Here is a 15,051-nt window from a genome sequence, read left to right on the forward strand (position 1 = left end):
AATTTCACTCAAAATGAGTTATTTGGGTCATAAATGACCAAAATACAAAATATTTTCGTGGTGTCTGTCTGTTTGTCTGTCCGACCGTCTGTCCGTCTATAACACGACAACTCAAAAACCGCTGAACCGATTTTAACCAAATTTGGCACAAAAATAATGTGGCACCCGAGAATCTGGCCATTAGTTTTTGGTGGGGGTGGGGTGTTGGTAAGGGGGTATAGGAGGTGGTTAAATATTTAAAAAAATCGTAACTCCAAAATTACAGTAGCTAGCGAAACGCGGTTTTCGAATTAAGACTAGGAATAATATTTGCAACAAAATTTGTAATAACATCAAAATCAGTCAAAGTTGCAGTTTTACAGATATTAACATATTTTAGTATGGGCGGCTATACGTGCCTCCCGGCGCCAATTTTTTATAGGTTTCTTGACTTTCGATTGCTCTTATGTCTTCAGGGAGGCTATTGTAAAACTTTACACACATATGTACTGGATTTTTTTCAGTCAGGGTGAGACGATGTGAGGGGAACTTGGCATCACTGGATCTTGTTTGGTATTCATGAGATTTTTCCATTTCAAATAGGGACTTATGTTTGAAGATGAATATTAAACACTCATAGATATAAAGAGCTGGAAGCGTCATAATTCCGAAGGATTTAAAGTGTCCTCGACAGCTTTCTCTGTACTGAAGTTTCTTTATAATTCTTTTCTGAATCACAAAAATTTTTGCAGTTTCTGAATTTGATCTCCAGAGAATAATTCCATATTTCAGCAGTGCCTCAAAATTTCCACAGTATAGTGTCTTCATTGAGTCTGGGTTCACATAACTTGACACAATTCTCAGACCGTAAGAAATTGTGCCAAGTCTCAAGCATAGCTTATAAATATGTCGGGTCCACTTTAAGTGCTCGTCTATGTAAATACCAAGAAATCTGCATTCACCACCATGGCTGACATCCATTTCTCCAATTTTCAAATTGCTCGCTAATTCAATTTTCTTCTGTTGTATTCGAAAAATGAGTATATTAGTTTTTTCTTTATTTAGCATTAGTCTAATTGCCTCAAACCATTCCTCTACTCTCATGAAAGTCTTACTGCCATTCTCCTTCAGAATATCTTGTGTTGTTCCATGAGTAAGTATATTAGTGTCATCTGCATAGCATGTAAGGCTAAAATTTGCATTTCTTGTTGTTTGACTAATATCGTTTAAGTAGATGATAAAAAGTAGTGGCCCAATGATACTGCCTTGAGGTATACCAATATTCAATTTTTGTATACTGGACTTAGTAATCTTTTCGTCTTTTCTCACAATAACTTGTTCTCTATTTGTCAAGTATGATGTAATCCATTTGAGTGCTGGACCTCTTATTCCATATTTTTCGAGTTTTATTAATAGTAAATGGTGGTCTAAAGAGTCATATTCTTTCGACAAATCAAGAAATATGCCCATTGCCAGATCTTTATTTTCCAGATGTTGTATTATTGATGTCGTGAAATCGAACAATGCAGTAATGGTGCCTTTCTCCTTCAAATACACATGTTGTATATTCTGAAACAGTTTACAACTATTCATGAAAGATTCTTAACAGTCGGAATGCTCTTGAGGCGTTGCTAATCCCAAGGAAAAACAAACCAAAAATTTAATTTGCAAAATACTATGTGAATATGATAAATTTTATACAGGTGAAACATCTAGCCCGTTAAATATTCGAATTAAATAATATAAAGATTATTTAAACAAGGGCGATTTTTTTACAAATATAAGATTTGTCAGCATTCACGAGACACAGGGCACAGAGAAGATATTAACAACGCAAAAATTAGTAGTCGTAGTAATAGTAGTAAAAATTAGTATAGTAGCGACTAGGTGCTTGATATTTTTTGAAGTTAGGTATAAAGGCAAATATTTGAATATTGGTGTTTATGGTTTATTATAGTTTTCCTATAATTTTAACTTCCACCAATGCACTTCTTATTTTAGTCGCTAGTAAGAGTGATAAATATTTATTAATGTTACATAATCAGCAATTCACTTACTAAGAGCAGTACCTAGTGAGAGTAACATTTATTAGAAGTTGCTAGTAAGAGCAATAAAATTATATTGAGAATGATTTTTATTGACAAATTTTAAATAATTGTTACTCTCACTAAATACATATAATTTAATTAAATTGTGGGAAGCCCTCGAGAAAACGAATATCAGTATAACATTAATTAAGGCTGTCCAAGAACTATATAAGAACAACACTAGCTAAGTAAAGAAAGGACAAACAGTATCAAAGGGATTCAGCATAAACAAAGGTCTTAAATAGGGCTGCTGTCTATCGCCGACATTGTTTAAAATCTATTTGGAACAAGCTCTGAAAACCTTGGAAAAGGAGGTGCGAACAAATGGGGATACCACTAAACGACTCGATACTTTACACTCTTTGTTTCGCTGATGATCAAATAATACTGGCTCAAGACTACGAGGACCTGGAATATATGACCCGCAAACTAATTGAAGAGTATAACAAGTGGGGGATGGAGATAAACGTTAAGAAGACGGAATATATGTGTATCGGTGGCGAACAACAGAACTTAATCCTAGAACAGCAACAGCAAGAAATAAAACAGTGCCAAAAATATAAATATCTTGGCGTGCACATTACCAACGATGGTAGCCTTGATGAAGAAATTAAGTGCAGAAACAACCAGGGAAGACAAGCAATTAGACAACTCAACAATATTTTATGGGATAAGGCCGTATCAAAACAAAACAAACACAAAATTTATAACAGCAAAGTGAAAAGCATCATTAGTTATGGTAGTGAAGTATGGCCTTTGAAAGAAAGAAACCTTAAGTTGCTCGAAGCTACAGAAATGGACTTTTGGAGGCACGCGGCCGGGATATCGAAACTGGATAGAGTTAGAAATGAAAGAATTCAGAACATCATGGGCGTTAAACACAGAATATCAGAAGACATCAAAATTAATCAATTCAGGTGGTACGGGCACGTACAAAGAATGGAAGAGAGCAGAATCCCGAAGAAAATACTCAATTGGACACCACAAGAAAAAAAAACATAATAATAAATAAATTAATTAAAAAAAAAAAAAATTTAACACACATTCACTAAATTTAAGAAATGATTTTGTTTTCTATCCATTTAAATTTAGTATTGACATTATATACAGTTGTTTATTTACATGTATGTTTATATTTTATTTATATTTAATTAAATAAATTTTTGACAATGTACAATTTCTTTAATTGTATAAAGTATTGTTTTAGTTTTGTATGTTTGCTGTTAGTTTTATATGTTTTTTATTGTTAAGTGAAGTTTTGTATGTTTTTTGTATTCTTTTTTTTAAGCCTTGTCAACAAAATTGTTTAATTTTTTTATGACAATAAAGCAATTTCTTTCTTTCTAAGATAAACGAAAGAGAGGGAGACCTAGACGGAGTTGGAGAAAAGGAATTGACCGGGACATCAGAACAAGAGGAATAGACGAAAACCTCTGGACAGACAGAGACCAATAGAGACTGGAAATCAGAAGACGGCGAAGAACGTTATGCACTGATTTGTATATATAGGGTAATGAAGGGTAAGAGTACGCGTCGACCAAGAGTCCGCATTGCCCTTAGTTTAGACGCCCACTTGTAGATGGTGCTATAGACCCGATCGGTTATTCATTTTAGTGTGTACGTTCAGAACAAACAAAATTTCTCTGTGTCTCAAGCGGCTGTCGCGTGGAAATCCAATAATTAAGAATTTTACCAGTTTTGATATAGTTTTTTCGTGTAACTTGGTAGTGATTGAATAGTACCTGTTGCTTATTGTTCAATTTATGTAAGTATTATTAAAAACTAATGCTTTTGAGGTTTTGATCGATGTGTTAAGTTTATAGGTTATGTTGAAAAAAAAGTGTCCATGAGTTAATAAATAGAATTTCTGTGAGAAGGTGAAGACTACGCGTTCTAAGAGTACGCATGCGTACTCTTAGCTGGATGCGTGCTCTTAGCCTAATATGCGTACATTTTACCTGTTAGAATTTTCATAGCACAGTTTTAAAGTATGTTTTATTATTTTAGATCGATATGGGTAAATATCGACGCAAGACTGATAGGAAGTTAATATTTACGGCAGAACTATTAGAACAAGTAAAGGAGAAACTGCTGCAAGGAAACTTTCCAAGTAAACGCTCAATAGCAGATTCAATCAGCGTACATGAAGCAACATTAAGAAAACGGCTAAAAGCAGTTGCCTACATCACTGGGTCGCTTCAATTTATTTTTTACCCCAGAAATGGAAGAGGAACTGGCTATTTATTGTAGAGATTTAGATAAAACATTCTATGGGCTCACACTTAAGGCACTTGGTAACTTGGTTTTTGAGTATGTCGAAAGAAATAACTTAAACCACAGATTTAATAAAGAAAAAAGATCGGCCGGAAAAGATTGGGTGTACTCATTTTGTAAGCGTCATAAACTTAGTTTACGTGTTCCAGAAAAAACAAGCCTTGCTCGCGCTGCTGGCTTTAATAGGCCTCAAGTAGAACTGTTTTTCAGAAACCTAAGACAAATCTTGAATGAGAAAAAAATACTGCCGCACCGTTTGTACAACATGGATGAATCTGGTATCCTAACCGTGCCCAACAAATTACCCAAGGTTGTAGCTCCCAGAGGGAAAAGAACTGTAGGAAAAATCGTTTCATCTGAGAGGGGCCAGTTAATAACTGCGGTGTGTTGTATGGGAGCAACTGGACAATACATTCCACCTGCACTGGTTTTTCCACGAAAGAGACTGAAAGCTGAGCTAACTGATAGAGCTCCAGCAGGGACACTCCAGCTTGTTTCAGACTCGGGATTCATCACTAGCGAGCTCTTCCTGAGATGGCTGGATCATTTTCAAACATTTTGCAAAAGCTCAGTTGAAGACCCAGTTTTACTCGTTTTAGATAATCATTCGAGCCATGTGAGTTTACAAGCAGTTATGAAATGTCGTGGGTTGGGTATTAACATGTTAAGTTTACCTCCCCATTGTAGCCACAAAATCCAGCCACTGGATAAAAAAATTTTCGGACCACTGAAAAGCGCTTATGGCCAAGAATGCGACAAATGGCATGTCAATAATCCGGGGCGACCAATTACTATGTTTCAAGTAGCTGAATTGTTCGCAAATGCCTACAGTAGAATAGCATCAATTGAAAGAGCGATAAAAGCTTTTGAGATATGCGGTATTTTTCCATATAATCCGCATGTATTTTCGGAAGAAGAATTTGCACCCGCTACAGTAACATATCAACTATTTCCAAACCAAAACTCCAGTGCAGAAAATTCGAATCCGAGAGCAGAAGATGAATACGACAGTGATGAAGATTTACTCTTATCAGTTCTTCAGCACAAACTGATGGAAAACATTTCGACAAAGACGATACTCCCAACACCTGTATCAAGGTCACAAAATTCACCGCCTTCAACGCCACTAGGAAAGTTGGCCCACTCTCCACTGCTCAACATCTTCTCGTGGAAAGCAAACACCATCACCAACACTAAGGGTACGAAATTCACCGCCTTCCACACCACCACAAAATTCGACCAACTTTATCTCGCCGAAATTAATAAAACCACTACCAAAAGCACTACCAAGAGCTGCCAATGCCCGCAAGAAGAAGAAGTCTGTACTGCTAACTGCGTCACCGTACAAATCTGAGTTAGAAGAGCTCCAAGCATGCAAGCAAGCCAAAACCCAAAAATTCAAACAGACGAAACGAAAATATATGGACGAATTAAAGAGTCCGGAGTCTATAAAATCACAAAATCAAATCAGCAAAAAATCACTAAATTCACCTTCAAACCAAAAACAGATTTTGTGTCCGGTTTGCTATGAAATATATGAAGACCCCCCTGAAAGTGATTGGATTCAGTGCATGACATGTAAAAATTGGTTCCATGAGGACTGCACTGCTTACTCTGGATTAGGGTACTACATATGCCACATCTGTGATGATTCTGAGGATTGAGACAATGCGTACTCTTAGAAGACCATATGCGTACTCTTAAACTGACAGTCTGCTAAGAGTACGTACATTATGTGTGAAGTTATTATTTTTTCTAATATACTTTTATGCTGTATTTCTTATTCCCGTGTGAAACATTTATTTAAAACCTTTAAGTTTATTATAATATTTTTAAATTGTTCTTAGCTTTCATATTTTGACTTATATAAACAGTTTACTGAGGATTGCGTATTCTTACCCTCCATTCTCCTATATATTCTCTCTCTAAATTACTAAGTAAAGTCCACAAATTTCTTTAAAACACGGCATTCACTGGTCCAATGCGCAGTTGATAATATTTCCTAGTGATATTTAACATTTACTTGATTTCCGACTTTCACTGTAACATATACATTTATTCTGTGGAGAAATATTATAATGTGCACTATATTTTTTTTTGTTGTAAATTATTACCATACACAAAAGATGATATGTATGAATAAAACATAAGTAAAACCGACTTTTATTTAAAAAAAATGTTGTCTTTTTTATATTCAGAAAAATATACTCCAATATACAACATAAAGAGACCATTAGTTAGTTAATTACAAAGTTTATTTCTTGTTGGTTTTACTTTTATGCTTGTAGTCGTCAAATAAAATTTCCGTATGTAGAGAAACTAATTAAATTTTAAACCTCTATAAGTCGTAAATGTTACGCCCTCTGTCTATTACTAAAGGTACTAAAAGTTTTATACTTTGTTAGGGAAGGTTAATTAAGTATTTTTGATTTGGCAATGATCAATCGGCATAATGCAATAATGCGTCGGGCATCTGTAGCTCGGAGAATCAAAAACTTGGTAATTATGTTTAAGTGCGAACCTAAAATACGTAGTAGGATGTATTTCAAGAAAATATTTTAACTCCTATAGGGTGGCTTAAAAAACTGGTGGTAGTAACTAAAAGGTTCTCCTGGCATATTTTGAACATCTTTCAAAACATAGGACGGCTTCATCACTTTGGGTATATCATTCCATGCTACGTTCAGTTATATCAGTGAAGAAAAATACAGATATTAGTAAGTACGTCCAATTAATTGCATTTCTAAAAAGAAAATCGGAAGGATTTCGGTCAAGAAAAAAAATCGAGAAATTTAAGAAAAGAAGACAAAATAGAGAAGATTAAAAAAAAGAGAAGATAAAACTTATTTCCTGACAAAAGTTTCATTGATAGTGGGACTTGCGGGAGCCTGCCGGCGTATCGAGTTGATAAATCTGCAGATGCAAAATGTTAAAGATGAAGGACAATGCATTCATGTCATTATTCCATTTGCGAAAACAAAGATATCACGAGATTTTTTTATAACGAAAGGGAATGTTGAAGGAATAAATATGGTGGAAATGGTTCGAAGATATATAGCTATGCGGCCAAGCAACACAAGCATACTCGATTTTTTGTCGGGTACAGAAATGGAAAATGTATTAAGCAACCCGTTGGCATTAATACTTTAGGGAAAATGCCGTAGAAAATAGCATTGTTTCCAAGTCTTCCAAATCCACAACAATAATACACTGGACATTGTTTCCGTAGATCGTCTGCATCGTTGCTTGCAGATTCAAGAGTGGATTTATTAACTGTTAAAAGACATGGTGGTTGGCGGGCTAATACAGTGGCAGCGAGCTATATAGAAAATTCCAAAGTAAATAAGAAAAAAGTGTCATGTAATATTTTGGGTAACATTTCTGGCAATGATGAGTCTTCAACAAGTTCAAGCACTCAGGAAATACATTTGCTTTCTAATAATTCAACTCACCTGTCATCGTCTGGAATTAATTTAACCAATTGTACTGATATTATAATTAATGTTTACAATAAATAAAGGCATTTAGGTACCTATTTTTGCTTGTTTCTTGTTTTAAAATTTGCGTGTTATTATGAATTCATAATAGCACTAGTGCTATTATGAAAGCTATAATGACATCCAAATGACAATATTAAATATGTCATAATGACATTGTCGAAGATTAAATTTGTTAATGGGTTGCTTGTAATCAGTATTCAGGATCGAAAATTTTGTTTGTTAACACAAATTGAGCCAGCCAAAAATAAAAAACTGGATGTTTTCAAGCGGCCAACCTTTCCAATAACAACCACGCATATTGCTGCTTAACTTTGGTGATCGTACGAAAAAAAAACGTCAACGTGCTGTTAATTCATAAAAAGTTCGATTATTATAGAGGATTATAAAGTAAAACCTAAAATCGTGTGTCGAGAAATCAACAGAACATAGATAGAACTTAATGTAAATCTCTAATACCTTCTTAAACTGTTCTTAAAAAAAAAGATTTGAAATTGTAACTATAAAAAATAATATCAAGAAGGAATTAAGTTACAATCTTGTTGTACAAAAAAATGTAGAAAAAGTCAAATTATCTGGAAATAAAACTACAGAAAGTGTAATTTTTGAAGTAAAGCTGGTTATTCTCTAAACATTGGGTAAAATGTCCGGGAAATTTAAAACATTCTGTAACTTTATTCATTTTAGCATTTATTTTTTGGATTCGATTGATAATCTGATTTTTTTAAGTTAATTTGTTTTGAGTAATTACTCAAAACAAAAAATTTTAACGAAAGGTGTTCTAATGATTTCTTTATTTACTAACTTATATACTCGTGGTTTGGGGACAAATTAATTTTTTGGAAAATAATATTTAGTACTATATTCTTTGGTAGACATCTTGCACTTGGAAATTTTGCGATCTTCAATGCTGATTAAGAGCAATCAATCAACAAATTTCGCAATTACGTCTGTTTATAAGAGAAGTTAAGGCAGTTAAAATTTGGAATCACGGATGCTATTTACAAGACAGATTTGCGATATCGTATGCTGTTTACGCGGCATCGTTCGGCCTAGAACCGAATCGCGATCATGGATGTTGTTTAAAAATATGCGGCCCGCATAGCCAACAATAGACAACAATAGGCCCAAATACAAAGAGAGTACCTAAATATGTGAGGCTACACTATAATAACTGGAAATGGTTTAATGAGCTGGAAAGGGTGATAATGATGTGTACTCTCATTTGTTTCATGTATTTCGTAAGTGAACTGTATCACGAGCATCTTATTTTTTTGGGGCGGCCATCACGGTCTTTCTGCAGAGGAGCAAGGGAAAAGACACCACCTACCTGCTGAGCCTTATCCAGGGTCAGAACTTCAATGTATGGACATCGAGTTGGCGAGTCATCAACTCGAGGGAGGAGGGTCATGGTCAGGTCCTCACAATAGGAATTGACCTCAAATCCAAGGAGGCAATAGAGAAAGAGGGACATATCCTCTATTATAGATACGAGACAACACCGGTATCATGTCTAAGGAGAGACCAAGTTACAGAGGTGGAGAAATTGGAGACAGATCCTCCAGCCTCCACCTCACGGATTCCTCAGCCGGAGGCAAGCTCCTCGACTGTGAAGGGCATGTGGAAGGGTGCATGTGTACCCTCGGAGGAAGAACTGTTGTCAGAGGTGGATGGGAAATACCCTGTCCCCTCTACAATGGGTTATAGACAGTGTGATGACTCAAGGAAGGGGGCCACAATAGATCTTTAAGGTCGCAATGATTAACCCCCCCCCTTATTCTACATTCTTTTACATCTTATTTTCTTTAAATAACTTTAAAACAACGGAAGAATAAGGAACCTTTATTCTTCCGCATATATATCCATATGATTAGATCCATGGGCACTAAGTCAGGCGGCCTCGACGGCCAACGGCTGGGATCTTGGTTAGCATTCAATGATTCTTGAAATTGGCTGCAAAAATTTGCTGATAACTTCAGCATTCAGAGGCGGTGCGTCGTCTTGCTGGAAAAATATGTTTTCGAGTTCCATTAAGGGCATATCATCAATAAGGGGTCCAAAGCCTACTACTTAAAAGTGGCGATCTTTTAGAAATTCTGCATTTCGAAGGGGATTATAACAAAACATCAAGTGTGCTATATTTTTGAAAAGGTAATTTTAAATTATTTTCAGTTAATTAAAAATATAGAGGGTGTCTCAAATAAAAAATCAATTTTTCTGTTGATAACTTTTAAATTATTAATTTAAAAAAAATATACTTAAACCATTAAATTCTACGTGAAAAGGTGCTTTGGAAATGTTTTCATAGAAATACAAAATTTTCCATAGCAAAAAAGTTACAGCGATTTGTTAAAAATGCACATTTTTGATAAACACCCCGTAGTTCCGAAACGGTAACAGACATTGATGTGCGGTTTTCACCATTATGTTTTTGATGAAAATTGAGCTCCAGACACCAACATTAGTTTTCGTCTATCTCCTCTAGAAAAGGGTGTTTCCATTTAAAAGCGTCAAATTTGACCCACCCTGTACACCTTAGTAGATTGAAGTTAAGAAGCAACAGAAGGCAGATTCTGTGAGGAAAATGGGCAAATACCAGAACTAACCTAACCAGAACAACTCATCACTGAGTGCGCCGAGACGATAACCATTCATGCCATAAATTTTGGTACGATTGTAGTCTCTGTAAAATCGTCTCAGATACTGGCTTTTGTCAAAGCCTTGATCCTGTATGTATAACTAAAAAAGGCGACACAATTAATAGATCTATAAAATCGTGATGATTAACTTTCTCCGTATCATATAATCTAGAAAATAAGGAAAATGTAATTACAGAAGGGATACATGTCTATTTTTTTCGAGGGGTGTCTTACTCGGGCAAAAAATGTACACGTACTGCCAAAATATCCTTCCACTGCTAAGCGACTGCCAGTGACTATGAAGAAGACTGCCTATGACTGCCATGTAATTATTATAGCGGATTGCCATAAGACTGCCAATGACTGCCAGCGACTGCCAAGAAAATGTACATGTAATTCCAATAGTGAGACACCCCTGGATTTTTTTTAATATATGTATTTGGAGAAATATCACAATTTTTAAACAACGTTTAGTCATCTGTGTCATTTATAGTTAGCTTCGAGATGTCAAATTCTAAATTCAATGTCTTAAATTTTTTTTTTCTATAGCAACTGTTAAAATTGCCTTATATCTATCAAAAATAATAGATAAAATAGTACTTTAACCGCAAGGGTAGATTAAATGGTACTTTAACAGCGAGGATAGGTTAAAACTTTACTTCTTCTCGCAGGTGTTTTAATTGCTTCCATTTTTGAAATTTTTTGTGTTCTTTTTCATAAGTTATTCGGGATTTAAATGGAAGTAGTTTGGATATGGCGTTTGTCGCCTCAGCTTGAATATCTGTTGGCAATTTACTTATTTCGTTTTGAGCCATTTCTGGTTCCAATTCAATCAGCAATCGACACGAGAGACAATTAAAAAACATTGACTCAAAACTGACAACTAAAGAGACAGCTTTATTTATTTGTCAAATTACATAGAAACCAACGCCAACCCAGCACAATATTTTTTCTACTCGTAATAAATTCCTTGAAATAATAATTTCTGAATATTTTTTAAAACGTAACTCGCTATGGAAAAAATATTGTTTTATACACGACGATAAAATTGCATTATCGTCTTCCGAAATTAATTCACTCGTGATTTCATAAAATACCATTTTATCGTCTTTTATTAAAAATAACTATTCTATGCTACTAGTATAGGTATATTTTTGACTAGCAAATTTGGAAGACTTTAAAGTAAAGTCCTCGTAAAAATAGAAATATGTTAAACTCGATATCTGAAATCAGTGGTTTCTTAAAATACATACTATAGAGATTATATCTAAAATCTCTTCTGAAGATTTTCCAACAGTTTAAGTTCAGTTATTCCTTTTCATTTTATTGCGTTTTATCTATCTAACCTTGAATCGCGGGATACTACTGCATTACTGCCGCAAGGCAACTTTGAGATGAAAGTCGGGGAATTTCAAGAATCGATCAATTCTCCTCCGGAATAGGAGTTGAGGCAAAATTTAATCCGTAATGGTTTTATTATTAATTGCGCTCTATTTTAACTAGAAATGAATAAACGCCACAATTTATGTTTTATCAAACTGAAGGTGCGAAGCATTTTCTACGTTAATTAAATGTATATTATAATTTTTATTATCAAGACACTGATAACTTCATAGTACAGTTTTGAAGTTTCAATATTAATTTTACTGGGTGTCCCATTTTAGTTAAAACCTATGGTATCTCCGTTATTAGTGTAGATAGAAAGGTCCGGTTTGCACATACCTGTGCCACTTTTTTGTCAAACGGAAGATGCCGTAAACAAAATTTTCATAGCCCTCTTTATTTCTGAGCTACAGGATCTTTTCGAAAATTTTGCAATTTGGAACACCCCCTGTATCTCTGTTATTGTTAAATGTATTGAGACGGTGAAAACTGATCGTTGTAGAACTTTTTAGGTTGAATACGGTGGCGTAGTCTGTTATTGTACGAAAATAATATTTTTAAAGATATGAACTAAAGTTATGTTTTCTTAAATGGAACACCCTGTATATTTATAAATTATATGATCTTGCTTGCCATAAGCTTCACAAAAATATATAACACCCTATATATATTTTCACTATTTAATGCAATATTTAAAGAAAATATATTAAAAGATCATATTTATTAGTAGGCCATGATTGATAATAAAAGAAACTAAAGGATTATTAAAAGTATACTGCTATCTGTCTCTTGTTTTATTTTGAGAGCCACTAATTAATACTTTATACATTAGGGAAACTTAAATCTTTACCGCTATTTGTAAATCTTGGAAGCTAGCGTATAGGAACTTTCAAATATTCCTATAACTAATTTACGTGAAATATACTTTCAGTTATATGGGACTCCCCCTCACAACTTAACTTACAACGAAAATATTAGAATTTTATTAAATTATTATTTCTAAAATCCATGAATTGTAACCAATGTACGCATATGGTACGGGATGGCCTCCCTGATTCCCGGAATTTTCCCTTCTCGGTTTCTGATTTTGGGGATTTTTGAAATATGAAATATATCCTGACAACTAATACGATGTCGAACACCTGGAAAATGCCTTAATAATGCAAGCTTTTAGATATTTGCAAACACATCCCATTATAATATGTTCCATTATAAAAAAGAGAAAAATATATTCAGAGGTTCAGTGGTAACAGTTCAAAAGTAAAATATATCAATTCCAAATAAACTGTTAATATGTATATGTCTATTTTAGTAAATACCATTTTGATTTTGTTATTTATCACGGCCTACTAATAAGAAAGAAAATAATATATTTTAAATATTGCGGTAAATAGTGAAAATAATTATACAGTGATGTATATATTTAAGAAGCTCATAGCAAGGCGGATCATAATATGATTTATAAAGTATGAAAAAATGAGTTTTTAATTTTTTTCATATTGTTCCACCACTTCAAAAATTTCTAAAAAATTCCTGAGCGTAAAGGAGTATAAATACATTTTCTGACGATCTTTAGCGAGTGACATATTTCACAAAGGTTAAAAAAATGAAGATTTTAATTTTCTTTCCTCGAAACTGCTCTTTTAATTAGTTTCTCTAGTTCCTCCTGTCCGGGACCGATAACATACGGTTGGCCCTCCCTATTCCCGCATAGCATCGCTCTACGATCGTACTGGCTGATCCGTCCGTAAAACGTGAACTAATCTTTGATTTAGTTCCACTAGTTCCTCTCGGTCCTTTCGGTCCGGGACCGATAACATCGGCTGGCACTCCCCACTACCCCTTAGCATCCAGCTATGATCGCGCTGGCCGATCCGTTGCCTCGCATATTATTTTGTCTCGGTCACAGTCTCGGTCCTCGGAATAGGTCCTGAGGAACCAGTCTTTTAAGAAACCGGGAGCTAGTTCCTTTCGTGCCGGGGTTGGAATAGTTCGTTTGAACTAGTTCGTTCACGACTTACACACTTCTATATGTTGATATAAAAAATAAATATTATTTTTACGTTATTATTTTCCTTCGGTGAGATGGCTCAGGTTTTTTGAAACATGTACAGGGTGGTCAAAATTGGTCTGTTTTAACAGAGAAACCCTATTTCCTGACTAGATAGAGCAAAATCGGCATAGATGTTATGGGCTCGATTTCTGAGACACGTTTAATGACATTAACCGCCTGTTGATATTTTGACTACCAACTGAAATACGGGGTCTTTTTGAATTTTTTACCATTTGGAAAATTGCCCATAACTTTTTTATTTCGCGGAATAATAAAATAATTCTGTAAAAACGTTCTTAATGCACTTTTTTGAGCACAATCCAGTGGCGTAGTCAGCGTTTTTTCTATACTTGCTCTTTTTGTCAGAAATAATAAAAAATATAATTTTTTAAATGGAAATCATAGTTGGCTATAAACTTAAAAAAATGCTGAGGTTTAACCCTTTCCAACGATATAAAGTTATGGGTATTTAATTCTAAGAATGAGAGAAATATTAGTTTTTTTATCTTTGTATCGAAGCGGGCCTTGATTTTGTGTTGACCTAGTTGCCTAATTATTTTTATCACAATTTAATATTTCATATTATTATTTATCCGCATAATTAAAGACTTTTGATAAGGTAAACCATCATTCTATATTAGTATTGCTAATTACAATTAAAATTCCAGGGTTACAACTGAACTATTAAATGGAGAATTTAGAGAGAATTGGATTGGAACAAAGGGGCCCCATATCTTAGCGTGCTTGGTCCTGTGATTTAACTTCTTTCGTCTTCTTATGGGGAAAATTAAAAGACCTTACAATATATAAGGGAAGAATCATTGGGACGAGATAAGAATTGCAGAAGGCTACTAGGCAAGCTTTTGGACTTATCACACCAGTTCGCTGTAATATATCGCTGTCGCGCAAAAGATGTTTATTCAACAAGGAGGTGCTGTGTTTGAATATCTTAGATGATTTTTTTTAGAAAACTATATTCGTCACCCAAAAAATACGTCTTTTTAGTTTTGTTCTTTGTTTATTGTATCGATTTCAATTGTAATTCCTAATACTAATATAGAATGTTAATTCTTTTCAAAAGTTTTTAATTATGCAGATAAATAATAATATAGAATATTAAATTGTAATAAAAAATAATT

General features: G+C 34.2%; 1 protein-coding gene across 1 annotated transcript; it reads left to right on the forward strand.

The window, feature by feature from the left end:
- The first annotated feature begins 4,287 nt into the window (after positions 1-4,287).
- Positions 4,288-5,694, forward strand: LOC115891250. The gene has a single exon (XM_030911678.1). The coding sequence runs from the start codon at positions 4,288-4,290 to the stop codon at positions 5,692-5,694; it is 1,407 nt and encodes a 468-aa protein (XP_030767538.1).
- The last annotated feature ends 9,357 nt before the right edge of the window (positions 5,695-15,051 follow it).

The sequence above is a fragment of the Sitophilus oryzae genome, unplaced genomic scaffold (assembly GCF_002938485.1).
Source record: "Sitophilus oryzae breed Bouriz unplaced genomic scaffold, Soryzae_2.0 scaffold_980_pilon_pilon, whole genome shotgun sequence".
NCBI classification, from domain to species: Eukaryota; Metazoa; Arthropoda; class Insecta; order Coleoptera; family Curculionidae; genus Sitophilus; species Sitophilus oryzae.

What these genes read in the sequence shown, in the direction of transcription:
- LOC115891250 (XM_030911678.1), top strand. Translation starts at nt 4,288, where the DNA reads ATGGAAGAGGAACTGGCTATTTATTGTAGAGATTTAGATAAAACATTC.